The sequence below is a fragment of the Ochotona curzoniae genome, unplaced genomic scaffold, assembly GCF_017591425.1.
Source record: "Ochotona curzoniae isolate NIBS_2020 unplaced genomic scaffold, NIBS_Ocur_1.0 contig_2210, whole genome shotgun sequence".
Classification (NCBI taxonomy): Eukaryota; Metazoa; Chordata; class Mammalia; order Lagomorpha; family Ochotonidae; genus Ochotona; species Ochotona curzoniae.
The window spans coordinates 44,291,827-44,319,379 of NW_024465369.1; the positions used below are offsets into that span (position 1 = coordinate 44,291,827).

The following is a 27,553-nucleotide window of genomic DNA, read 5'->3' on the forward strand; positions in this document are numbered from 1 at the left end:
GAATGAATAAAACAAAAAGTGTCAAAACGAAGAATACATCCATGAGAAAAATTGATATCCAAAAACCAGTACCTAACACTGTAACTGCCGTTTTGAAAGCCAATATGATTAACTTGAGATCAAAGTCAGCTGAATGTGTGGCAAATAAAAAGAGAGAGGGTGAAAATAGATTGAGAATTTCTATGCAAAAGCACAGTGACAATACATCAAAAATTATTTCAACTATCAATATGAAACATAAAGATATTGAGGAGTCAGAGTTGAATGAGACACTTAAAAGAAGTGGAATTGAGAAAAGCATATCATCTCCAAAAGTTGAGAAGGCGTTAGAGGATGAATCACACAGACATATTTTAGCTTCATCTGTTGATACAGAATGTAAGAAGGAAGTGCTTGAGCCAGATACTGAAATAGAAATTGAAAAAAAGATCGAGAGTACAGGAGAAAGTTCATTTGAAAAAGATGACAAGCCCTTTCATTTATTTTGTTTGAAATCCAAGCAAAGAGATGTAGGGACTATCACAGATAAAACTTTGGAAAAAACCCAAAGGTCATGCAATGAGAAGAGGAGAGACTCTTCAGCTCAAATAGATATGGATGAGGAACAACATTCAGATGATGAATATGTCGAAAACATCATAGAAAACATCTATGATGATGTTTTTGAAGTACCTTCTCAAGAATCAGCCCATTTTTCAAAATACAGACACAGCAAGACCTCCCAGGGTGATAGAATATTGAATGTAATAAAGGACTTTAACAAAGACTCCACACCATCACTTATAACAAAAGATTTATCGGCTTCAGTTAACAAAAATATCCCTTCCAGAAGGAAAGAAAAGGAACAGAAAGAGAGAGAGAAGGAGAAAGGAACTGAAAGCAAAAAGGAGAAAGAAATGGAAAAAGAAAAAGATACAGAGAAAGAAAAAAAGAGAGAGACCAAGAAACAGATATTAAGAGAGAAAGAGATAAGCAGTGAATCCAGTGAGCCAGATCATCCTCAGGACTTACCAAACAGTAAACCTAAAGTCTTTCCAGCTACATTTTTAGAAGATGTTGTCATTGAAATGGTTAACAAACTGGTATTTTCCTCCTCACCAGAAGCACAAACATGTGATAAATATTCAAACCTACATGATGATGATGATGATGATCAAACTGAACTCTATGACACAGCTATGAAACTTATTGATTCACTTTTAAAAGAGTTTTCAGATTCTCACATTAAGGTATTTAGGCCAGATACAAAAAATCAATTTCTCCCACCTGCACATGAAATCTCTTCAGTTCCTAAAGTACCTTCCAGTTACAAAGAATCAAGTAAAGATGAAGCATTACCCAGCATCAAAACTAAACCTGTGGGAAAAATGCCACATATGCATAAACAACTTTCTTCAGCTAAAGCGCCTTTGCTCAGTGAAATGCTCTCAGTCGATAAAACAATGGTCAATAAAGTTGTTCATTCATCTATTTGCAACATTTTGAAGGAATATAGATCTCAAGACTCTATCTGTAAGAATATAAATTCTAATGGGGAAAATTTAGCCAAAAAGCTGACTAGTGCAGTAATAAATGAAATTTTTCAGCACCAGCTTAACATGTTTTCTTGTGATGTTCCAGTTTCAGAATGCCGGCCTCTAGAATCAAGAGATGTTTATAAAAAGGTCCAAAAGGTGACCCAAACAGCCAATAAGGAATGTCAAACGTCATCACCATATACCATAATGTTGCCCTATAAATTTTTAGATGATGTGATTTCTGCTCTCTTATCCAAAATTTTCTCAACAATATCCAATAACAGCCCCAAAATACAAGCTACTGAGGGTGATTCATTCATGGAATTGGATTTCCTTCAAATGAAGTTAGTAAGTATAGTTGCAATGGGGATCTCCAAAAATGAAGACATGACTATTCAATATGTAGAATCGTTACATTCCAATGATGAAGAGATCATTCAGTTAGTAGTTCAGTCTATATATGATAATCTTTTGCCACAGTTTGGATCACAAGAGATTATACAAAATTGTGTGGCCAATGGATGCAGAATCCTTTCAGAAACTATAGCTGACTTAGTTATAAAAGAAATAACGGGCAATCAACTGCAGAAGTATTTTTGTGGAGAGCTAAGTCCATATCAATATGCAGATGTTGATAGTATTGTTGAAAATATTCTTAAAGATGTTATCCAACCTACTGATATCCCACCACCGCAACCACCAAATGCTCATAAAATGTCTTACACCATTATAGAAGAAGTTGCTGTAAAATTTTTATCAAAGATTTTATCAGTGCTTCCAAATGTTCAGAAAGAAAAAACAAAACCTCTAGAAACTGAAATGCAGAGAATAATCTCAAAAATCTTAAATTCAGTACAAGAATTTATCTCCAAAAGTAAGATTAAACTTGTACTGCCAGCCAAGGAATCATCTACTGTATCTCCAGCGGAAAATGCAGGCATTGAAAAAATAGTTAATGCTGTTTGTACCAACATTTTAAAGCACTCTGGTTCTTATACTTCTATACTTAAAGACTTACTGGGTAACAGCAAGGTTGTCTCTGATATAATTGGGTTTTTAATGGTGAAAGAAATTTCCAATTCTGAATTTCAACCTCAAGGAGAGGAAGAAGTATCAAATACAGAATTAGCTCTGGAAGCTGTCAAAATTATGGAAAAAGTAATGAAAATTACTGAAGAATTTAAGTTCCAAGACAAAGCTTCATCTCAAGCATTTTCTGTGTTAGACGGCAAATTTTTAGAGGAAATACTGGCCTTGTTGTCGGCTAAACTAGTAAGGCCACCAAATGCTTCAAGCAAAGACACAAGCAATGCATCACAGCCTGAATTAAATAAAATTGCCTCTCAATTGACAAAATCTGTAACTGCTGAAATTTCCAGAAGTAATATTAGTCTTGTAGCTGCTAATCCTGAAAACACCCTTTCAAATGCAGAAAATACAGAAATGGTTTCCCAGGTTGTTAACTCTGTTTACAGTGATGTCTTGCAATATTCTGGAACCAACAAAGAAATTAATGATATAAAAGATACAAAAACATTACTCCCTGACAAAGTGGCTAGTTTAATTATTGAAGAGGTTTTAAATTCCCCATTAGGTACAGATAGCAAGAAAAGTGCAGAATCTGATCTCTTTGGAGATCTAGACCTTAAAAGGATTGTTGAAAAGGCACAAGAACATGTTATTAAAGTGACACCTGACTCAGACAGAGAAGAGTCAGATCATGATGCATATGAAGAGGAATTTCCAATTAAAATAATTCCACATGTTGGTAGAAAGCCAATCAAAGTAGATCCAAATATTATTTCAGAACACTTAGCTGTCATTTCTGTAAAAACACAACCACTTGAGAAAATCAAGATGGAGTGCCTAAGAAGAACTGGACATAGCATTGCAGAACTGAGAAAAGCATCACTAAGTGGGAGAAGTTACTGCTCCTTAGACTCCTGTGCTTTAGGAAACAGAAAAAAAGAAAGACGCATCTCACTGAATATGATAGGACGTCTGGATGTAAAACCATTGGAGGTAAGTGCAAAGGCAATGACAGAAAATTGTATTAATCTGTGATTTCATTTTTCAAATAGAAACATTAGAATGCATTTTTACTGCTCCTTCTCATACCAATGGGTGAATTTATTGCATTGGGCCACTGATTCAATCATACAGTTTACTTGGATTTTGCATATTAGAGTTTCTGCTTAAGGTCCCTAGTTAATCTTCCTAAGGAATAAATTTGACCTATAATTCTTTAGGAATATAAAGGCATGTCCCTACCAGTAACACCAGATTTCTGAAATTATTGTGGTATAAAAAATCAAAAGAATTTTCTGATCCCTTTTACTGTCCACTGGATATTTAAAGGAATCCAAGGGGTCATTTAATAGAGTGTCAGAATAAATAGCCATCTAAGATACTTTCAATCATCCAATTTAAGACTCCAGGTTACTTCTGTTTCTTTTAGCAAATTCAAACATTGAGATTATCATGGTCTGGGGTGCCTTGAGTCTTAATTGATCCAGAGTTTTCGGAAGAGATGCTGATCTCTTTCATACAGACTCATCATTACAGTAGCATTAAACCTAACGGTTTTCACTCACAATGGTACTTTAAGTAAAATAAACTCAAGTAAGTGATTTGCTGGAATTGAAAATTGTTTAATGGATTATAATAACATTATCTCAAATCACCTTTTATCTAATTAGAGAATTATCTGTAACAAGTATTACCACTTCTTACCAGCTCAGCTTACTTATGTCACTTATAACTCACAAAAAGTATTAGGAGTATTTACTCCATAATAGATGCTTGTTTTTTTAATGATAGGAAAAGTCATGCTGTTTAAAAAATGATGCAGTTATAGAAATTTCAGTGTGGGACCAATGTTATGGATCAACTGACTAGTCCTCTGCCTGCAAGTGCTGGCATCTCATAATGGGTGCTGGTTCATTTCCCAGCTGCTCCACTTCCCATCCAGCTCTCTGCTTGTAGGCTGGAAAAGCAATGGAAGATGGCCCAAGTCCTTGGGACCCTGAAGCCACATGAGAGTTTTAAAAGAAACTGCTGGTTTCTGATCGGCTCAGGTATGACTGTTGTAGCCAAATGGGGATGGAAAAATTCTGCCCAGCTATATTTGCAATTTCTTTAACAATAAAAGTAGAAATGAATGTTTTAAAATATATTGAAAAATACCTTGAAAAGATCTGTAGTGGAAAGGATAAGAGGTAAAAATCCAAAGAATAATTTTATCTACTCATAATCTTTACAAATCAAGGTAGCCAATATCTTCCCTTCTTTTTATTATAGACCTGTGTATAATTATATGTGTTTATGATATGTACCAAGGATTTAAAAAAATAAATGGACATATCTTCTGTCACAAAAATTTCAGGATAAACAACTAAAATAGAAGTTAATTCAGCTATTTTGCAAAAAAAAAAATAATTAAGAAAAAATGTTTAGACCTTCCTCTGCTTTTTGGTGTAAGATAGGATAATATGAATTCAGTTTAAATAAAATTTATATGGCAAGAAATATTCATGTTTTCATCTATTTAAAATATTACATATATATACCAATAAGTGACATCTGAAGACACTACTTAAATTGAAACTAAAATTGTAATTCAATAACTGTATAATAAGAATACTACAGGAAAAGTGATTAAAGCATTTGCTTTTTGTTTGATTTTTTTAAAGATTCTACTTATTTCTATTGGAAAGGCAGATATGTAGAGAGAAGGAGAGACAGAGAGAGATCTTGTGCCTTCTGGTTCACTCCCAAAGTGGCTGGATAGCTGGAGCTGAGCCAACCAGAAGCCAGGAGCCAGGAGTTTATTCTGAGTCTCTCTCACACAGGTGCAGGGTCACAAGTTGAGGCTTTGTACCATTCTTTACTGCTTTCCCAGGCCACAAGCAGGAAGCTGGATGGGAAGTGGAGAATTTGGCAAAAATTTAGCCACCAGGCTACTGCACTGGGCCCAGAAGCATTTGTTTTTAATATTTGCTGTTCCTTTTGTTTCAGCCTGTTTGTAGAAATTCATTTCAGAGTATAAGAAAGCCTGATATAACCAAGGTAGAGCTATTGAAAGATGTCCACTGCAGAAGAGATCTTATCACTCGTTTAGTGGCTCACGATATTGAGCATGGAGATTCAGAAACTAACTTAGAAGAAACCATTTCTGATGAAGATGAAATTGTTTTAGGAGAGGTTGTTGGACAACAAGAATGCACACATGAACTATGTGAACTTCAACTCAAAGACGCCATGAAGACGACAACAAGCAAAGCTGTTACTCCAAAGAGTGCAGTAAGCGCAGGTAGCCTGAAAAGGCTTTTAGCACTCAGCAAATGCTGTCATCCTACATACAGTGCAAATATAGAAAATGCTGAAGCCATCTCAACTCTGAGAACAGACTCCAATGAGAGACAAGTTAAAAAAGCTATTGGTGACCTTGACGTGGCCACAACAAAAATCTTGACTGCAGCAAACGCTCCTAGGGAGAAAAAATTACAAAGTAAGGTAAGTGAGAAATGTGACTATCAGTGATAAAGTCATACTCAAAAATCTTGCTCAAGAATATTACTTGATTAGGCAGGAAATACTACAATGTATTCATTCAGCTCCTCAGCCTGGTGATATAGTAGAAAGTATAAAACTCAGTTAAAGGGAAAGCAGAGAATGGGAAGAAATTTAGCTTAACTAGAAATGCAAAGGAAAAACAAAAAGGAAATTAGCTAAGAGAAATGCAAACTAATAATGGAAAACAGCTGATTCACTCCTTTTTGTATGCTGGTTTGCAAATTCTCATTGTAAATGTTTATGTGAAAAACCTCATATCAGTGGGAAAGAACCTGAAGGCTAGCTAACATTGCAGGAAGAAAGAAAAAAAAATGCATATTAAATTAGATTGTCTTGATTTGACTTCTGTGCAAAAAAATAGCCAATTTTTTCCTTAAACAGATTTTAGCCAACTTAAAAATTTCACTAATTATCAAAATATGTTAAACTTCATCCTTAAAATCATCTGTTAAGCATTGTCCTTACGGTAAACAATTTTGGGGGCTGCTTTTAGAGCTTCACATGATTATCTAGTCCTCAGTGATTCTTTAACTTCATCCTTGTCCAAAATTTTGTATCATACATATGATTTTGTTGAATACATAATTTAGAATTACTAATAAATCAGGGTTCTCTTGATTATCCATTTGATGCTAAAAGAAAGACATAATTTTACTTAAAAGTACAAATGACCTACCAACAAATATATTTGAATTTGTGTTAGCATGATTGATCCTGGCATGCTTCTGAGTTGATGAGGGTTGTATCTCTGTCATTCCTTTATATCTCAACAAAATATGATCTTATTTTTTTCTTAAGTGAGGAATGGAAAATCATATTCAACAATTCTTTTAAGTGAATACTTAAAATTTGTTTTAAAGTTCAATATTATAATTTAGTACATAAGTACTGAGCTATTTAAAAATAGTTGTATATGCCCATAGATGAGAAAGTGCATATCATACTTTATTTGATGGAATGCACTGTTTACATTTTTCTTTCCAGAAGGAAGAAAGGGTTATTGTTCCTGAACCACCACATTTCTTACTACATAGAATTATGAGTTCTTCTTCTTACAACCAAGAAGATCTCATTTCAACTATCAGGTATATGAAAATAAGTTAATACCGATAGAGAAATCTGACATGACGGTAAGGCTTACGGGACAGATGGTGCCTATGGTAAAACAACATTGAGCAAATGTTAAATTTCAATCTTCCCTCATTTTTTATTGTCTCCCCTGCTTCTACACTGTAGATAATTTCTAAGCCTCTGATTATTAAGTTTCACCATTTCTAGTTTCCTGGCCTCTTCATAATTGTTTTAGACCTTCTTTCTAGTGCATCAATATCTTAGATCAATTATGTCTTGTATATTTTTAACTTGAGGGATAGACATTGAATTAACGATATGATATGCATTACTAACACAAAACAATTCCAGCTTGACCCTGTTAAGAGAGATGGCTTTTTACTATATAGCTATCTGATCTGTAGGCAAGTAGCCAAATTTTTCCTTAAACATATTTTAGTCAACTTTACAAAACTTTACAAATTTTTCAAAATATTTGAACTGTCACCCTTACAATTATCTATTAAAAACTGTTATGGTAAACAAGAAGAATACAAAAAAAGAGGGAGAAATTTAAGTTGGAGCATACAGAGATGAATTATAGAAATCAATAGAGGTTGACATGAGCTTTCAAAGATGAATAACCGTATATGAGAGGAAACAGAATAAATTCTGATGACTGGAGGATCAGTGTATGGACTGTGTATTAAATTCAGGTATCTCTCTAATGATTGTATCAATGAAATAAGAAGGGAGTATAGAAAATGCTCAAATATATACATTTAGATAAGTTTCAGCCCTTATTTTCTCATGATGGAATAAGACTGAAAACTGATTATAAACTATCAAAATATTTACCTTATTTTTATAATATAATCATACAAAATGTCTACAAAGCAATCAAGTATATATACAGGAACAAAAGGAACATTCAATAAGAAGCTACATTTAAAATGATAAACCATTCTTCATATATTTCCTCATTCTTATTCAGCTTCTCCCAGCAAACCACAGCACATTTAAGTCCAATAAGCTCAAGTCCCAAATTCTTTCCCCAACAGAATAAAACTCATTTTTAGTATTTTGGATAGAAGGAAGGAAGGAAGGAAGGAAGGAAGGAAGGAAGGAAGGAAGGAAGGAAGGAAGGGAGGGAGGAGAGAGAAGGAGAGAAGGAGAAGAGAGAAGGAGAGAAGAAGAAATAGATGAAGAGAGGTATAGAGAAGGGAGGAAAGAAGGAAGTCAGGCATGAAAGAAAGAAAAACATTGAAAGAAATAGAAAAGGAGAGAATAGGAGAGAAGAAGGAAGGGAAAATAACACGTATCTTAGGATTGTAACTATGAAGTGCATTAAATCTATTCTCACCGTATTAATATCAAAATAACATGAGAATTAACGAAATAAATGTTACCAGCAGTGGTACTGCAGACTCCAGCTATGAGTATTTCCCAAACTCTTTCTGTCTCATGACCAAGAAATATTTTTTTGAAATTCTTTAACTCAAATTACATATTTGACTAATATTGAAAATGCAGGACATGTTCCCCCAAAATAAAGCTGAAGCTTGACTCTAAGGAAAAGAGCAAACAATCATCAGGGGACTATAGTAGCTTAAAGAATGCTGTAAATTGGAAGTGTCTCACTTTCTGATTTTAAACTTTACTTCTAAACCATACAAATTGAAACAATGTAATTTTGACACAAAGTTAGAATTAAATCACAGCAAAAGTGAATTATAATTTGTATGTAAACTTGTGTGATTATGAATTTTCAACACCGGTATTAAGATAAACAGGAAAAGGATAGCATTTTCAAGTAAATAGATATTCACATGCAGAAAAATGTGGATCCTCACACGAAATACAAAAATTCACTCAAAATATATCAGAGATGTATCTGCTAAAACTTTGTAATTCTTGTGCCAAGCACAGTCCCTGCTAAAGTTTTTACCTTGCATGTGCCAGGATCCCATATGGGCACTTGTTCTAATCCCGGCAGCCCTGTTTCTTAGCCAGCTCTCTGCTTGTGGCCTGGGAAAGCAGTCAAGGATGACCCAGTGCTTTGGGACCCTGCACCTGCATAGGAGACCCAGAAGGGGCTCCGGGGTCCTGGCACAGCTCCGGCCACTGCATTCACTTGAGAGTGAATCAATGGACAGAAGAACTTCCTCACTGACTTTCTTCCTCTCTGTATATCTGACTTTACAATAAAAATAAATAAAAATATTTAAAAAACCTTTGCAATGCTTAAAACATGAAAGTGAATTTAGTAACTTTTTTAATATAACAAAAATACAGGCAAGAAGATATAAATTAGATAAACTGAACATGGTTCAGTAGTTGAAATACTACTTGGAACCACTGTATCCCATAAGGGTGAACCTGGGGCTGGGTTTAGGAATGATTCCTGATTCCAGCTTTCTTGCATGGGTCACCCAGGTGTGGTTCCAGGTTCCTGGCTTCAATCTAAGCCCCAGTTACTGTACGTATTTCCAGGGTGCATTAGTGGGTAGGAACTCTCTCTCTCATTTCTTTCTCTGTCTTCTAGCAAATATAATAAAATTCTAACAATTTTTATAAATTGGATATTTTTGTGTTTCAAAGGCCATTGTCAACAGGCTAAGATATCAACAAAAGAACTAGTGAAAATATTTTCAAATCATCTATCTGAGAATGAATTAATATCCAGAATACATGAAAAACTCAGTAATTAAACACTGATAACCAAAGAAAAAAGTCCAATATGTGTAAAAGATATGGATAGCTAGTTTTTCGAGGAAGGTATACAAATTGTTAATAAGTACATAAAAATGTTCACTAATCATTAAATAAATGGAAATCAAAGTTAAAATGAAGCTATAGCAATAACTTGTAGGATATGTAAAAAAGAAAAGAGCTAAAAAGGAAGAAAGGAAGAGGAAGGAGGAAAGGAAGAGAGGAAGGAAATAAGCACTAACAGTAATGTATAGCAATGGGAATCTGGTAGGAATATAAAATGTTGCACACAGTATGAAAAACATTATTCCGTTTTCTCTAAAAATTAAAAATAGAATTAGCATATGATACAATATTTTAATTCTGAGTATATGTCTAAGAACAGCAAAGCCAGGGACTAGAACAAATATTTGTATATTCATGTGTATAATATTATTCACAATAGACAAATAATGAAAGTAATCAGGCATCTGTTGACAGAAGAATGAATAAACAAAATATGTTATGCATATTCTATAGCTCGGTGTTCACATGCTACAGTGTGAACATTAAAGATCTTATATTATGCTAATTTGGGTATTAGACACAGAAGAAGAATAGTCCATGTGTCTATTCATATGTAATGCTAAAATAGTCATATTCATAGAATCAGGAAGAGTACTAAGTTCTAGGAGTAAAGGGAAGGGGCAGTCAAACGAAAGAGGATTGAAGGAAAAGGGTATTAGTGTTTAATGGTCATGAAGTTATAATTAGGTAAGATGTAAAAAGGGAAGTGGGATGGATAGTGATGATAGTTGTATAAAAATGTGGATATTCTCAAACCACAGGATAATTCATCTAAGAATAGTGAAGGTGATGCTTTTTATACAATTTTAATCATAGCTTTAAAGTGGAAAAAATTAGTTCAGGAATCAGCTTAATTCCATTTGAAATTTCAGAAACATACTATCAGATTTCCTTCCAAATAGATCAGCTATTACTTTGCTTAACCAATAATTTCTTCATTTATCAAATGCACTGAAAATTATGTCCTCTTTCCTTTGTTTTAGCGAGACTGAACAATCCAGCTCAGATCCCAGTGCTTCAGTATTAGAAGGTTGGACTCTTTTTTCTTTATTTAAATTAGAGCATGTATATTCAAAAGAAAACTCTGTCAACAGTTTGTTGTTGTTCATTTGAAGTTGCTTTTTTTCTCCTGTGAGCTTCTCTGCTTTGAAATGTGATCCAGTGTTATATCATTCCGGTGTGAGATGAATCCAGACACTGTCTTATCTGAACTGCTGTTAAAAGTCCATTAATTTGAAGTGAAACACATGAGGTATAATTATGCATACACATTTTCTCTGCTCCTATAAGACTCCTGTGAGGCTCTGTATTTATGATAATCCATGTTTGGGCCAGAGCTCAAGCCATTTGGGTTTGATCTTTTGTTGTTGTTTGTTTGTTTGTTTGGGGAAACTAAAATTCCTTCAGTGAAGGAGAACATGTTTTCTGCCACAGGTTATTTGGATATTTATAACATCATTCAGAGCTATGCAAAATTATCAACTTTTAAAAAATAAGAAAAAAAAAACGAAAGCTGTAGTTTGATTAATTTAGTGATTTTTGAGGCCTGCCTGCAAGCTCCTTAGCAGGCAGTGTTTCCTATTTCTGCATGTCTAAATTTATCCCTAGCAAGACATATTTTTAAAAAGCCCTAAAAGTTAAATTCATTTGCTCATATTAAAACCCAGCCATACGTGGATGTGGGGAGAAAGGTACCCTCCTTCCCTGCTGGTGGGAGTGTAGGCTACTACAACCACTGTGGAAATCAGTATGGAGAGTGCTTGGAAAATTGCAAATAAACCTGCCATATGACCCAGCTATCCCGCTCCTAGGAATATACCCAAAAGGAGTGAAATTTGCATGTGAGAAGGGGATCTGTAATCCTTTATTTATAGCAGCACAATCTACAATAGCAAAGACATGGAAACAAACCAGATGTGCATCCAAGAAAGAGTGGTTAAAGAAACTGTGGTATATCTACTCCATGGAATATTATGCAGCTATTAAGAAAAACAAAATTATTCTATTTACAACCAGGTGGTCCCAACTAGAAACCATTATGCTGAGTGAAATGAGTCAATCACAAAAGAACAAATACCATATATTCTCTCTCATATAAGGAAGCCAATATGGAAAGGGTAACTCCAACATTCCAATCTATCCTGGTTTTTTGATGTTTTTATTTCAGTTTGGTTGCTTCCAAATAATCTTTATTCTCTAGTAGAATTCATCACGTGCTTATGAAGTATATGATGGCACCATTATTCCCGAGAGACTTCTGTCTTTCCTTTTTGTCATGCATGTGTTGGCTATTCAGTGGTGTTACTTCTTTTCAGGGTGATATACTTTGTTGTTGATGTTGTTGCTGTTGTTGTTGATGTGGTTGTTATGAATTGATGTCAATCTGAAACAGTAATATTATTTCAACCCCAAAAGCCTGTATCTCATGCAATAAGATATTGTGAAGTAATCAATGAATATTAAAAAAAAAAAAAAAACGAGCCATAGAGGGCCAGCCTCCCTTCCTCTCTCATTTCTTTCACCTTCATCCTCCCTCTTCCTCACATCCCCCTCCCTTTTTTTCCTTTCCTTCCATTTAAAAAATCTACTCTGGTGCTGATCTCTTAGAATGTCAGAAGTTTCAACTAGTCTGTCTTTTGACCTCAGAGTATAAATCTAGCCATGATAGCATGTATAAGAGGAATCGTTCTGTTTACTATAAAATGGCCTTGAGTATTAACTACAGCTTTATCATGACTATTTCAAGCATTCGACCCATGCAAGGAACATATTCCCTCAACTTAGAAGACATTTTAGTAATACATTTTACTTACAATAGTAAGTCTGTCAGAATTTTCATAAAAATACAACCAGTAGGAGTCACAATAATCACTGATACAAGCTCCAGGTTATGGAGTCATGCACTGTTAGCACGGCTGACTATCAACCTCCTCATTCTATAGATAAACTTAAGCTGAGACTGAATAAATGACTAGTCCAGTGTTATTCTGCTTGAAAATAATCTAATTTGGATCTCAAGTCTCCTACAACTATCAGTGGGGTTTTTTTGTTTTGTTTTATTCAGCTGTTTTGCAGTGATCATGCTTGGTTCTCATATCCTTCAGTATACTGTAACTGTTCAATTATTCATTCATTTGAAGCTATCTCCTTTAAGTCATAAGTGACAGTCATTCTTCTCATGGGTATTACAATGTTAACTTGGAGTTGGAAGAGAAATATGAGAACAAACTCTCAAGTCATTATAGTGGCAGCACCTGGGGATCCCTTTAGCTCCCATAACTTCTCTAACCCTCTCCTTGTTTCTTTATGGCTCACTCCACCCCAGCCTAACTGAACTCCTAACTCTTCCTCAAGTATTCCAGACGTTTAGGGCCTTTCTAGTCGCTGATCCCTCCTTTCTGTTCTCAACTGTATCCCCTTAACCAAATTGTAGATGACTTATAGTACTTGGAGGCATTCAGTAAGAAAAGAGACTGTGGGAAGAACTAAGAGACTAGGGGAAAGAATACAAATACTTTCAGTTATGTTGCGGTTGAAGTATTCTTTAGGCACTCAAGATGAAGTATTACCTAAGTAATCAGATGTTTAGGTTTGGAGTTCAGTCAAAAGGTCAATGCTGGATTTCTAGATGCATACAAAGTGCAATAAAATCTCAAATGATTTAATTATGACAGTTTGGGACCTTTGATTTGTCTGTGCCACTTCATCAACCCAACTTGAAGTTTTGCTGCTGGTTTCATCTAGAAATGGAAAAAGGTGTTGTTTGGAATGACAGAACAGTAGTAAATATGTTCTCAGTCTGTAAAAGCAAATAAAAAAAAATTTTTGCAATGTAATGTAGATGGTTAAATCTTATGAAAATTATTAACCAAAGATACCATCTTACTAATATTTTTCAGATAACTCAATCACTTGCTTTCCTATTTGAGTTGCTCAATGTCTTACTATTACTTATTTTCTAGAACATTTATGAGCCAAATGGATGATTTGGAAAGTGAATGCTTGCAATGGTTCCTGAGAAGTACATGTGTCCAAAATCTATGGTTTTAGCAACATGTTTCACTATTTCCCCTTGCAAAACAGAGAGGACAGTCTGTACACTTGACACACATGAAGAAATCACGGTTCAGAGTTACAATCAATTTATCAATGTTTATATAGTTCCAAGCAGGTAAACTATGACTCAAATGCAGATTAGAGCTGGAATCACTTCTACGGCCATACCACCCTGAACGCGCCCGATCTCGTCTGATCTCAGAAGCTAAGCAGGGTCGGGCCTGGTTAGTACTTGGATGGGTGAGCTGTAATCCCTTAGGAATTATCTATAAAGTAGTCTCGCATTTTCAGGTAAACAGGTCCCTGGAGTTGGAATAGCTGTACCCATGCAGTTAATTTGTATGTATTTAATTTATATAACTAGCAACATATATAACCAGGTTTCCCTACCCAATCATCTTCATCTTACACAATTTCTAAGGGTTAACATATGCTTAAAAGTTTTACTTAATTTCAGCCTTGTTCTCATTGTATACACTTTAAAAAGCAATTGCTTCTTCTATGTGGCTAAATTACATGATTGTTCAAAGAAAAAAATTCGCATATGTATTTCGACCTCAGAAACAATGCTACTTTCATTTTTCCACCCCCACAGAAAGCTATCAGGAACGAAAGCCGGAGCATGCAAGCAGTGTGAAGGTAAACACTTTTCAACAGCCTCTAACTGGTGTGTAGGAGTCCAGTTTAAAACTGCATAATTTGCAAAGTCCAGTCAGGGACTACTGTGTGCTACTGTATTACACTGGGGAATTTCAGGAATTTTTTTTTTCCACAATTGCTTCAGATCCAAATCTCTTCTACTAACAGTCTTGTTCCTGGTACCTGAAATCCCCTAATGAAAATTCTCAACTTATGATTCAGTCTGTATTCTCTCTTGAGATATGCAAAGTAAAGTATTGCTTCTCCACAATGCCCACATATGGTTTTATTCTTAAGCCCTTGTTACTCTTTTATTTGGGAGAAAATCCTAGAAGGGCTGAGTCTCTTGTCAAGGCAGTAGACCCAAGAGAGGGAGCCAGGGGCTATAGACCTGAAAGACTGAGGAAAGTGACTTTCTCAACAAGTGAATGCTGACCCCACGTGCCTAAGAACTCACTCATTACTGTTATAAAATGCTCTCTTGCTCTCCACTGTGAGCCTAAGAAGGTTTCTCTCCCTTAATCCTTCTCAGAAAGTTAGAAATAAAGAATGACTCTTCAGAGCCTATTTGGGTCTACAACATTGTTTCCACCTGCATTTAACAATGTCCATCAATTATCCTGTCATTTCCCATAGAAGTGTATATCACTGTGTTGAAAATCAGTTTGTAAAATTTTCTAACTGATATTTGTTTGCCACATTTACAAAGACACTGGGTTGGTTCTCCATTCAACCTAATCCTCTTTTGTGAATATAAACATATATTTATTTAATAGTTTCAGGTTTCTCTTAGGCTATGCTTTCCAAAAACAAGCACACACATTAGGCTTTGTGAACTTAACTGTAGTCTTAAGGTTAAAAAAAAATATATATATATATATATATGCATTTGTTTATTTGAAATCCAAAGTTACAAAAAGAGGGAGAAAGAGTGAAATCTTTCATCCTCTGGTTGACTTCTCAAGTGGCCAAAATGGGGAAGGGCTGGGGTGGGGTGAGTTGGGGAGTTAGCTCAGGTCCAGAAGTTACGTGCAGGTACTCCAGGTGTCAGGAACTTAACACTGGTCTCCTAGGTGGGTGACAGAAGCCCAAGGACTTAGGCCACCCTCTGCTGCTTTCTCAGCTGTATTAGCAGGGAGGTAGTTTGGAGGTGAGGCATACAGGCCTGCAACTCCTGTTAATGTGGAATGTTGGTATCACAGAAGGCAGTTTAACCCACTGTACAATGCTGGTCCCTTAACTCTACAGTCTTATTAGTAGTGCATGTAAAGGCTATTGTAATGACAATACAAAGTTCCCAAACTGCAATTACAAGAAATCACTGCCTCAGAAGGCAAGACCCAAAATGTCATATAATATATATGTATATATATATACACACACACATATATTAGATTTATTGACTTATTTGAAAGGCAGAGCCTCAAACAGCAAGAGGGAGACAGAGTGTGAGACCTTCCATCCACAGCGGCCACGGTGGCCAGAGCAGGGCTGACCTGAAGCCAAGCACGAGGAACTCCTTTGGGGTCTTCCCTGGGGGTTCAGTGACCTGAGTTCTTGGTCCATTCTCTTTCTCAGGTACATTAGCAGGGTGCAGGATCAAAAGTGGAGCATACAGGTCCCACTGCTTTACCCACTATGCCACAATGCCAGCCCCCATTTTCTATGCACAAAGAAAAAAGACAGTATAGTATTTATTTTAAATTTTGAGAAAAAGAACGAAAGGCCAACTCTATGACAACCAAGATTTTGAGTTTCAAAAGAAATGAAGGTTGTCACTATAACACTACAATAGTGCTCCATAAAAATAGGCAAATATCCATCAATTGAAAATAAAACAAAACCACCAGAAAACATTTAAGTGCATCTACTCTCCAGGGTACATAGTAGCATCTACCCCTGAATTTGGATTCAGGATTTTCAGCTCTAATTCTCCTATCTATATTAGTGTCCTCCTATGTTAGTGATAAACCTAGAAATATATATAATATATACATATTCATATTTTCATATACATATATATGAAAGTAAGATTATAGAGAGAGGAGGAGAAAGAAAAAGCTGTCTTCCACCCACAGGTTCACTCCCAGATGGATGCAACAAGCCAGAGTTAAGCCAGGCTGAAGCCAGGAGCCAGGAGCTTCACTTAGATCTCCCACATGGATAGCAAGGCCACAAATACTTGGGCCAGCTTCACTGCTTTACTCAAACCATTGGCAGGAAGCTGAATCAGAAGTGGAGCAACTAGATCTCCAACCAGTACTCACATGGGAGTTTTTTTGTTTGTGGTTTTATTTTTTTTCTCTCTCTCTCACTCAGAAAATCAGAGTTTCCTGCCTCCATGGATCCCAAGGAAGATAGTATGGGCCTCTGGTATTCATACTTTCAAATAATATTTTTCTGTCATGAACCTCTTGTACATGTTGCCTTTGGAACTTACACCATGGCATAGAAGGCTGAACTTCCATAGTGGCTCCACTTCTGATTCAGTTCCCTGCTTACAGCCTGGGAAAACAGCAGAGGATGGCCCTAATGCTTGGGACCCTGCACTTGCATGGTAGACCCGAAGGAAGTTCCTGGCTCCTGGCTTTGGATCTACTCAGCTCTGGCCATTGCAGCAATTTGGGGAATGAACCTTGCTCAGTCTCTGCTTCTCTGTATAACTCCTCCTTTCAAATAAAAATAAATCTTATAAAATTGTTGCTTTTTACATGATCTAGTATTACATAAAGTTAGACTTTTATTTCAATGAATATTCACTTTTCAAATTGATAACATTATAGAATAGCTAAAAAATAGATCACCTTTTTCAGCCTATTTTATGTCTTTCTAGTACAACTTGTGCTTCTACAGTCAAACAAATAATAAAGTCTGCAAAGTAAAGCCAGTATCTAAACCTTGTCTCCTTCCAGGACTTCTAGGTCAACATATTCACTTTATTGCACTGGTTCTAACAATAGAGAGTATTTCCATAAAGAAAACAAAAAAGTGTGAGGTTTTCATCCTTTTTTTCCTTTTCCCCTAACATCTTATCTATTCTTTTCTAAAGACTGTGAGCTTTTCCTAATTTAGCCAAAGTAGAAGGGGGACAATAAGAGGTAATAATTTCATGAGTTAATATGACCAACTGAACTTTTCCCACAATTTTGCAATAAAAGACCTCAATTCATGACCAATCCTATTAATTATGATGGGAAAAAATATAAAATACCATTTTTTAAGATGTTTTAGCAGTTGTGTGTATCTTTTGAAGAGTCCTAGGTATAACCAGTGTTTAGTGTCTAATGAAAGTATTTCAACTTGCTTTGACAGTTTATCACCATCTTTGAAGGGTCCAGTGATGCTGCTGGCAGTGCATATTCCTCAAAGGAAACCATTGCAGGTACAAAACATACTAGTGTTTTAACAACTAGTATTATACACAACTAAATACTATAGTAATAATAAATAGTATTATTAACTGCTATCATTATAACAACTTAGTTATTTTGAGTTCAAAATTATTGCTTAGTGGCCCTCCCCATGTGCATAGCGCTTTCCTTACAGCATGGTACTAAAAATTTTAATAATTAACCTTTATACCACTTATATATAAAAATCAACTTTCAATTTACTGTGCAGTTCTCATTAAAAGTAAGAATAGTTAAGGAAAAATCCCAGCAATCTATTATTTAAGATCACATATCATCCGCCACCTTGCCATGCCCCAAGCTCCACACCCGCTGGTAGTAAGCTGCAAAGCTGTGATTCTCGCCCTGTTTTCAAAAGCTTAAGGCATTCTACATCATCCTAGTTTGCATCCGCACATGGTTAGAGGAGCCGAGTAAGCAATCCAAAGCAGAGCAGCCAGTTGAGCAGGGGTCAGTGAATCACTGGAGATAGTTTGTCTAGATTGCTGTCAGGGTCTTCCAATGCTAATCTTGCCAGTTTTCAAAAGAAAACGAATACAAATATTTGATATGAAAATCTGTGACTCTGTAATAGCCTGTGTAGTAATTACAAAAATATGTTTTTTAGTCCCATGTATATTTGTGCATCTTTTTAAAACGTAACTATAGAATATCAGAACACACATGCATGCTTGTTTCTGCTTTTATACATCAAATAGCGATCCTGTTAAAGTGAAGTACGATTTTCTCTAAGAACCCTTAGTCCTGGGAAAATCATCCAGAACACAAAAAAATCCTCACTGAGACTGATTATCTATATTACCTGATGTCAGATGAAATAAAAAAGTGGTTTTCTGTCAGCCAACCAGATTTATCCAAAGTGGCTGAGGAATTACAGTACTTTTAATATACTTTCATTTTAGCCTAAGAATTATTTTTCTTAATTTTAATTTAATTTTTAATGTTGTTTACATAGTTGAGAGGAATGCATGCCCATGTGGGCCTCTGACTAGGGTGGGGATAGTAAGGTATGGAGGAAGGAGGGTAGGACACATGTTGCAGTCTTTTTAGCAGAGGGCAGCTACTTGCTGTCAAACGATATCAACATCTGGGGAGGCAAGATGGTAATTTGGTGACACATAGAGGTCTCAGTGTGGGAAAAGTGTTCTGAAGGTGTTACTTGAGTGGTTTCCATAGCCCTGAGATGTTTTCAGTTTCATTGCTCCAGGGTTGAGAAAAATCTTTCCAAGGTATGTGGATTGACAAATTTCACCTTAGAGCAGACACAGATTCAGAAATATGCAGCAAAGTTTGTCAGAAGAATTGTTCAACCTATTGTGACTTCTATTCACTAAGAAGACAGTTAACATCCCCTGCTGGCCTAGATGAGTTGGTTGTCATATTCTCCGTGTGCAACTACACATGCTGTCCACTGCACAGGCACCAGCAACTAAGGAAGCCCAGTCCTGATACATTCACCCCAAGGTTGGACTACACAGTCTATGATTCTCCCTGTGGTCAGGGTCTGGGTCCAGCATCTAATCAGGGAGCTCCCAAGAAACCTCACCTGGGATGACCTCAGATTTGACACTTATTTGTGCCAGCCAGTACAGAATCAGGTTCAGTCTGTCATCTACACCAGCCAGTCCACGTACTCATGGATGTAGCTGCCTGTAGCTTACCAGTCCTATATGTCAGGCAAACTGACTAGTGCTATGGCCCAGCCCTGCCAGTCCCCCATGAACTAGTTCTTGGGTATATCAGCAGGTGCCACAGCCTAGTTGAGATGACCTCTAATAACCCCCACTAGGCCAACCCCAGCCCCAATTTTTTTGTGTGTCAGCCTCTGTTGCAGCCTAGCCTGGTCCAGTCCACATCCCTTCTGGTTCTCATGCACAGCCATGGGTGCTAAGACTTCGCTCATCCTGACATACACCTTAGAACTGAACCCTCAATATGCTGACAAGTGCTGCTGCCTTTTACAGCCTGGCCCGCCCTCAGTCCTGGTTCTTGTGTACACCAGTGATAGAAATACACCAGCAGGGGAGAGCCTACAATTCCCCCACAAAGTATGTTCCCGGTCCCAGATCTTACACCTACCAGGGATTACTGCAGTCCAATCTGACATGAATCATACTCGGTTCAGGCACATGCCAGCTAGTGCTATGGCCTAACTTGGCTGGCTTGCACCCATTCTTGGTTTTGTGCACAGCAGCAGGTGCAGCAGCCAGCCCAGCCAGGCCCACCCAGAGTCCTAGCTCTCACGATCACTACTGAAAACAGCAGCCTAACCTAGCAAAGGAATCTGAATTCTCCTAACAGATCAGTGCCCATCCCTGGGTTGTGCATGTGTCATGAAGTGCCACAGCCCAACTTGAGATCGCCCTCCTCCATTCTCAGCATTTACAAGCAGATGCTACAGCTTGGCTTAGCCCAGCTTACCACCAGTCCCTGGTGTCATCAGTGGGTACAGCAGTAAATCCCAGCCTGGGTCACCCCCAGCTCTCATGTGAATTAGAGGCTGTCTTGGTCCTTCTCAGCCTGGCCTGCACCCTGTCTTGTCTGACAATCATGTCATTGTGTGCTGTGGACTAACACTGCCCAACCCATCCCTAGAACTGGCTCATACATGTACCAATAAGTGCTGCAGCAGAGCCTGCCTAGCCTGCTCCTAGCCCCAGCTCTTGTACTCACCAGTAGAAGCTGTGCTTAGCAAGGGAGTTTCCCTAGGTTCCCCTACTAGACCCACTCCTAACCCTAGATCTTTGTGCCATTTGGGTGCTTTATCCAGACTGACAGGGCTGGCCATCAGTCTTGGGACTCACCAGTGAGTACTACAGCCCAATCTGATGGCCTAACCCATTCTGGATCTCACATACAGGTGCTACAGCATAAACCAGATAAGCCCACACTCAGATCCAGCTCTCATGTAATTAAGCAGGTTCCATGGCCTAACTCTGCCTGTCCCACACCCATTCTGGCACTTGAGAGTGCCAATGAGTGCAGAGGCTGAGCCCATTTTGACCTGCACCTAGACCCAACACATATGCATGCCAATGTTTGCTGCATCCTTGCTCAGCCTGATCCTCCCACAATCCTGGATCTCACACTCACCAGTGCAGCCAGCTGCAGCCCAACAAGAGTCCCCACAGTTACCCCTTCCAGACCCGTTCCCAGTCCCAGTTCTTGCATGTCCTGGTAGGTGCACAGATTCTGCGTGGCATGGAGCCCCCACAGTCTTAGCTCTAATTAGTGGGTGTTGTAACCCAGCCCAGCTACATCCACAACCTTTCCTGCCGCTTGTGCTTGCCAGTGGGTGCTAAGGCCTGGCCCAACCTTGCCTGTCTCCAGACTTAGCTCACACAAATGCTGACAATTGTTTCAGCCTTGCCTGGTCAGACCCACCCCCAGTCTTGGCACCCATGATACAGAGGGAACTGTGACCTAGTGGAGGATTTTCCCAAATATGCCTACCAGGCCTCCTCCCTGGATCTCACATGTGCCAGAAGGGGAACCTACCTGCATGAAACGGTCTGCCCTCAATCCCAATCTTTGCATGGGCTTCTCCCAGTCCTACTCCTGCAAGTGTCAGGTAGGCTGAGTTTTATGGTCCAGCCTGGCTCGACCCATTACTACCCACATGTCTGCATAAATTGGCAGGTGCTGCAGTCCCTCAGAGACAAGCCACAATTCCCCTACAGAAAGTGTTTCCAGATTCAGTTCTCTTATGTTCTGGTGGGTGCTGTACCCAGCCAGATGTGGTCCATTCCCTGCTCCAACACTCATGGGTGGGTACTGTGGCTTAGCCCAGCCCGACTTGCCCACCAGCACTAGCTTTTGCAAGTGACAGGTCTTCTAGGTGGCCAGGTACCCTAGCATGACCCAGACACACCTTCTTGTTTCCCCTCTTCTAAATCATTCCATCTCAGCTCCTCTACCCATCTGCAAGTGCAGTGGCCTGGTCTATAGAAGAACACAGAAATTATTCCTTCCCTGTCAGATACCCTCATATGTTCCCATTCTAGTACATCACCAGACTCTTTTCTCTGGACAATCTGCAGCCCTCTACCACCTGGGGACCAGAGTGGCATGTTTAGACCCAGAATTCCTCATTTCCCCACTTATCTTTAAAACAAGAAAGGAATAAGAAACAATGCTTCTATTCTAGCTTAGTTAACACAAATTTGGAATTAATCAGGCCTAAAATGTTTGCCAGCTATTGGCTACTTTTCTCCCAGCAGTGTAACACTTGACTAGGTACAAAGCAACCTAGGCAGTTTCCTACGGCAGGGTTAAATCAGAATTCTGAGGAAAATATTCTCACTGGGTAGCATTGAAAGTTACCTTCCCTTTAGCTCATCATGTATTATTCAAATTTTCTAATGGAAAATTAAAAGCTGAACTTAGCACCCTGCCTACAGAATCCTTCAAGTGAGATAGGCATAAGAATGGCATGTGAGCCAGAAACCTAGAGATTACTCCTAGTTTAGTTAATTTCAACTCACATGACTTTAGGCAGGTCATGTGACCTCAGCAAGCTTCCGAGTATAAAAATAAAGGTATCATTCTACTCGCTTCCTTCACAGGAGTTTTATGGATCAAGTAGAGTGAATCTTATGAATTGTTAAAATCCCACAGTTTATTTTCTAAATATCATTTACTGAATTCTAAGTCATCACTGCCCTAGTGTAACTGTTGATTAAAATGTCTACTAAGTATCCATATTAACTTTCTGTTACAGACTCTCCCAAAGCCAGTATTTCCAAACAAGGATCTAATATGCTTGCCAAGGTGTCCTCTGCTCTTTCAAAAGTGTTTTCCCGACCTAATAATGATACTTCAAAATCATCCTCACCATCTAATCAGAACAAGCAATGAAGTTTCTATTCCTGCTATAAGTATGCTTGATTCCTTTAGAAATAAAGTATTTTTAAAGCATAATATGGTCTCCTGTTATTTATAATACTGAAAGTAACATCAATAAAAAATGTAAAGGCTATCTTGTAAAGTGATAGCTAAATAAATGATCTTGAGCATCACTTCAGGATAAGAAGATGTTAAACAGTGGTATTACCTGAATGTTTTGGGAACAAATGACTGAAAACACAATTAGTAAACCTGGTAATTCAGCAGGCATTACAAAGCATAGACTTGTTTTTTAAAGAGTTGTTTACTTTATTTGAAATAGTTACAGAGAGAAAGGGAGAGACAGATCTTTTATCTGCTGGTTCACTCCCCAAATGGCTCTAACAGCTAGAGGTGAACCAGTCCAAAGTCAGGAGCCAGGAGTCTCTTCTGAATCTCTTTTGTGCGTTGAACTTCAGTCATTCTCCACTGCTTTCCCAGGTCATTAAGAGGGAGCTAGATCAGAAGTGGGACAGCTGGGAGTAGGACAAGTGTCAATATAGGATGAGAGCCTTGCTTCGCCATCACATTGGCACACTGAGCATAGACTTTTTTAAATATTTATTTTTATTGGACAGCCAAATATACAAAGAAAAAAAGAGACTGAGGAACATCTATCCTCTGATTCACTCCCTAAGGCATCCACAATGACTGGAGCTGAGCCCATCAGAAGCCAGGATCCTGGAGCCTCTTCCTGTCTTCCATGTGGGTGCAAGACCCAAAGGCTTTGCACCATCCTTGACTGTTTTCCCAGGCCACAGGCAGGGAGCTGGATGGGAAGTAGGACTGTCGGGATCAGAACCGGCACCCATAGGGGATCCCAGCGCATGCAAAGTGAGGACTTTAGCCGCTATGCTATTGAGTCCTTCAGCATGGATTTTTAAGTTAAACTTTTCAAGTGTTATCCCCAAGATGTTAGCAAGTTAAATTGAAAAACAAATGAAAATGTAACACCAATTTTAAAACAGTTTCATTGGCATATTTATGTGCTTAAATAAAAACACACTAATTTATGCCATATTAGCACAAATTAGGCCATTGCTAGGGACAACTGTATTCCATTGAAGATGTGTGCCTCCAAGTCTCATTCACATTTCTAATAATGTGCACCTCAAGACGCAGCAGATGATGGCTCAAGTACTTGGGTCCTTGCTATCAAACTTGGAGATCTGGATGGCATCTTTTGTTCCTCGCTTTGTCTTGGTACACCCCTAGTTGTGGGCATTTTGGGAATGAACCAGCAGATGAAGATATCTCCCCACCCCCTCTCTGACACTGTGTCTTCACAGAAATAAAGTTGAATACACTTTTAAAGGTTGTATACCAGAAAGGGGCTGAATGGTAGCATAACAGGCTAATCACCCACTTTTGACACCAGCGTCTCTTATGCATGCATGTCCCAGTTGCTCCATTTATGATCCAGCTCCCCGCTTAGGATCCAGGAGAGCAGTGCAAGATAGCTCAAGTCCTTGGGCCCCTGCACACACATAGGAGTCCCATAAAGATGCTCCAAGCTCCTGGTTTTTGATTGGTCCAGTCACTGCCACCATTTGGGGAGTGAACCAGCAGATGGAAGATCTCTTTCTGTCTCTCTGTAAGTCTGCCTTTCAAATAAAAAAAAAAAAACAGGTGTATACCAGACAAAGCACATCAATTTTCCGTAACTTCAGGAAAGCACAATCAGTTTATAAGTAATCTCCAAGGCAAAAATACACAACTATGAATAAATCATTATTTGGAACTAAATAACTGTAGATAAAATGCTATATATACCCAAAATAGCCTCTGTGACAAAAGCAAGCTAACTTTTCAGATAAAATCTTTGTAAATAAATCAATAGGACATTGGTAAAATTTCACATGCATTGATACATCAAGACTCCATTAGTAAAATCGTAAGAAATAATAGGAAATACTTAACAAGGAGCCTAATCAGCAGAGCAATGAAACATATTTTTATAAATCAGACTTGCTGTTTTGTGATAACTTCAACTTCCTACTTCAGTGTAAATGCCTCTGTAATATAAGGATATAATTACACATTCAAAATATCAGCAAAGAATGTCATTTAACATCATTATCTACACAAAGGCTGACTCATGGATTTTAGAAAATTTTAACCTACACTCTTCTACCTAAAATGTTCTTGATAGTAGCCAGGATTGTGGCGAAATGAAAGTTATTTTTGTTTAACAAAATTGAATCTCTTTTCATGAACTTCATCAGGGAGGTTATGACAAAACTCTGGGAAAAATTAATTACTGTATACTTTAATTTTATATGTAAATGATAGTGGTGCTAGTCAATAGTTATTTTATTTCTTTCTCACTGCTATAAAATCTGAGTACTACTTTTGGTCAATCACATAACTTTTCAATTGCTACAAGCTTAGGGGAATTTTCTCTGACTTTTGCTGTGAGGAACTTGGAAAGCTCTTGGAGATAAAATTAGAAGATTCCCATTTCTGGGCATTCCTGACGTTTTATCTTTTAGGCTTATGCATACTAAGCTGCCATCATTTTGTCAATTACAGTTCAGGATTCCAATGCTGGCACTAGTTCCCATGAACTTTTTATTTATATGAAAGTGAGACCAAGAACTACCAATCACTTATTTAATCACTAAATACTTGTAACATCGACATCTGGTCAGAACAAAGCCAGGAGACAGGAATTCCATCTGAATCTCTCATGTGGGTGGCAAAGCCCCAAGGATATGGGCCATCTTCCATTGCCTTCCCAGGTCCATGGAGAGGGAACAGAGCTGGCAGCAGATCAGCTGGGACTCGGTTGGCTCACAAATACAGCTTTTCTCTCTCTGCCAGGATGCTGGCCCCTTTGGTTCTGGATTTCTGCCTTGGTACGATTGATTCTCTGTATTTGCCTCTTGTCTTTCCAATTTGAGGACAGCTGTTTACTATATGAGCTCATTTATGAAATCTAAGAGCCTTAGTTTTAGTTTATTCAAATTCTATTCATTGTTGGAAAGAGATGGCAGCATCTAAACTGCTTAAATGACAAACGACGAATGACAAATTCTCTTAAAAAAAATTTTTGCTCTCTTTTGAAATGGTCTCTTTTGAGATAATTTTTTTTAACTCATGAGCTGTCAAGAAATTTTTACGTAATTGCCTAGTGTTTTAGAGGTTTCCAGCTATCTTTCTGTTAATTTTAATTACATAAGAGTCTATGGGATTATTTCATATAATTTGTGTTAATTTGAACTAGTTAATTTATATTTCATCAGAAAGCAGTTTATCTTGTTAAAATTCTGTGTAAGGTTGAGAAGAATATCATTCATTTCTTGTTACACATGTTCCACAGATATCAGTTAAACCTGTGTAATTCATGATGCTGTTCAGTACCAATGTGTCCATCCTGACTTCCTGCCATTATCTCTCAACCACCAATAGATAGCTGGAAGGTCTCCAGTGGTATTAATAAACTCATCTAATTTTTTCTTTGTAGTCTATGATTTTTGACCTCACATATTGTGATGTACTGTGGGCACAACAAAGACAGTTGTATATTCTTGAGAAATTTTCATTACGTAATTTTTCCCATGAAATTTACCTGCTTTGAAGTCTGCAACATCTGTAATATATGTGCTTACTTGACTTCTCGTTATCCACCCCTTTCTTCTTATCTAATGCTTAAAAAGCATTTCCATAGACTTTCATATCATTCTAATTTTTATCCTGTCTCACACTTTATGTCTTTTTTTTTCCTACAGATTTGTTCATTTGAAAATCAGAATTACAGATATTTGCAACAGCCAGGGCTGAACCAGGCCAATGGCAGGAGCCAGGAGTGCTTAGGACAGTGTCTATTGCTTTTCCCAGGCAATAAGCAAGGAGCTGGATCACAAGTGGAGCCGCTGGGTCACAAGCAGGCGACCATATGCAATCGCTGTCATTGGTGACAGCTTTACCTGCAAAGACACAATGCAGGCTCCATGATTGCTTTTATCTTTATGCTCAGATACTGCAATTTAATGTAATAATACAGTTATGTTAGTATCTCTCATATTTAATGTTTGTAGTCTGTTATTTACCTCATTTTTGTTTTCAGTGGTTTTTGTGTATATTCTCTGGTTTCAACTGAGTAGCTTATGTGATTCATTTTTTTCTCCTTAGTGTGACAACTATTCTTTTTCCTTTTTCCTGAATCCCCTTAACAATCGACAACTAACTTACATTGCATTTTATTTCTAGAAACACTAAAACATTTCATAAATGGTAGAAGAATCTTATAATTACGAGCTACTTATATTCTCTCCCATGATTGCTGCTATTCGTTGCACATATAAATATATAATAACTGAATATATTTTTGCTGCCAGTATTTTGCACAAATGGTTATTTTCTCCTTTGCTCTAATTGCAGTGATATTTGCAATAGATAAGACATACTAGTAAGTTAATATCTATCAATAGGTGATAGATTTTCTTTTGATTTATTTTATTTGTCTCTCTCTCCAAACCCCAATTCTTACACAGACAGAAAAATAATAGATTAAAAAGGAGACATTCAAACACACACACACACACACACACACACACACACACACACACATTTTATTTTAAGGAACTGAGAGCTGGAAAGTTAAAAAAAGATTGCCATAGAATACTGCAATCTGCAAATTTC

The 27,553-nt window shown here is 37.4% G+C and overlaps 1 protein-coding gene across 1 annotated transcript in view; it reads left to right on the forward strand.

Moving 5' to 3' along the window:
• The window catches only part of FSIP2 (fibrous sheath interacting protein 2), a 79,901-nt gene extending 56,962 nt beyond the window's left edge, over positions 1-22,939 (forward strand). The window contains exons 16-22 of the mRNA XM_040972007.1: positions 20-3,539; positions 5,535-6,032; positions 7,080-7,177; positions 10,904-10,950; positions 14,572-14,615; positions 17,928-17,997; positions 22,746-22,939. Coding sequence (XP_040827941.1) covers positions 20-3,539; positions 5,535-6,032; positions 7,080-7,177; positions 10,904-10,950; positions 14,572-14,615; positions 17,928-17,997; positions 22,746-22,882 — 4,414 coding nt within the window. The 3' untranslated portion in view covers positions 22,883-22,939. The remainder of the gene's footprint in view (positions 1-19; positions 3,540-5,534; positions 6,033-7,079; positions 7,178-10,903; positions 10,951-14,571; positions 14,616-17,927; positions 17,998-22,745) is intronic.
• The last annotated feature ends 4,614 nt before the right edge of the window (positions 22,940-27,553 follow it).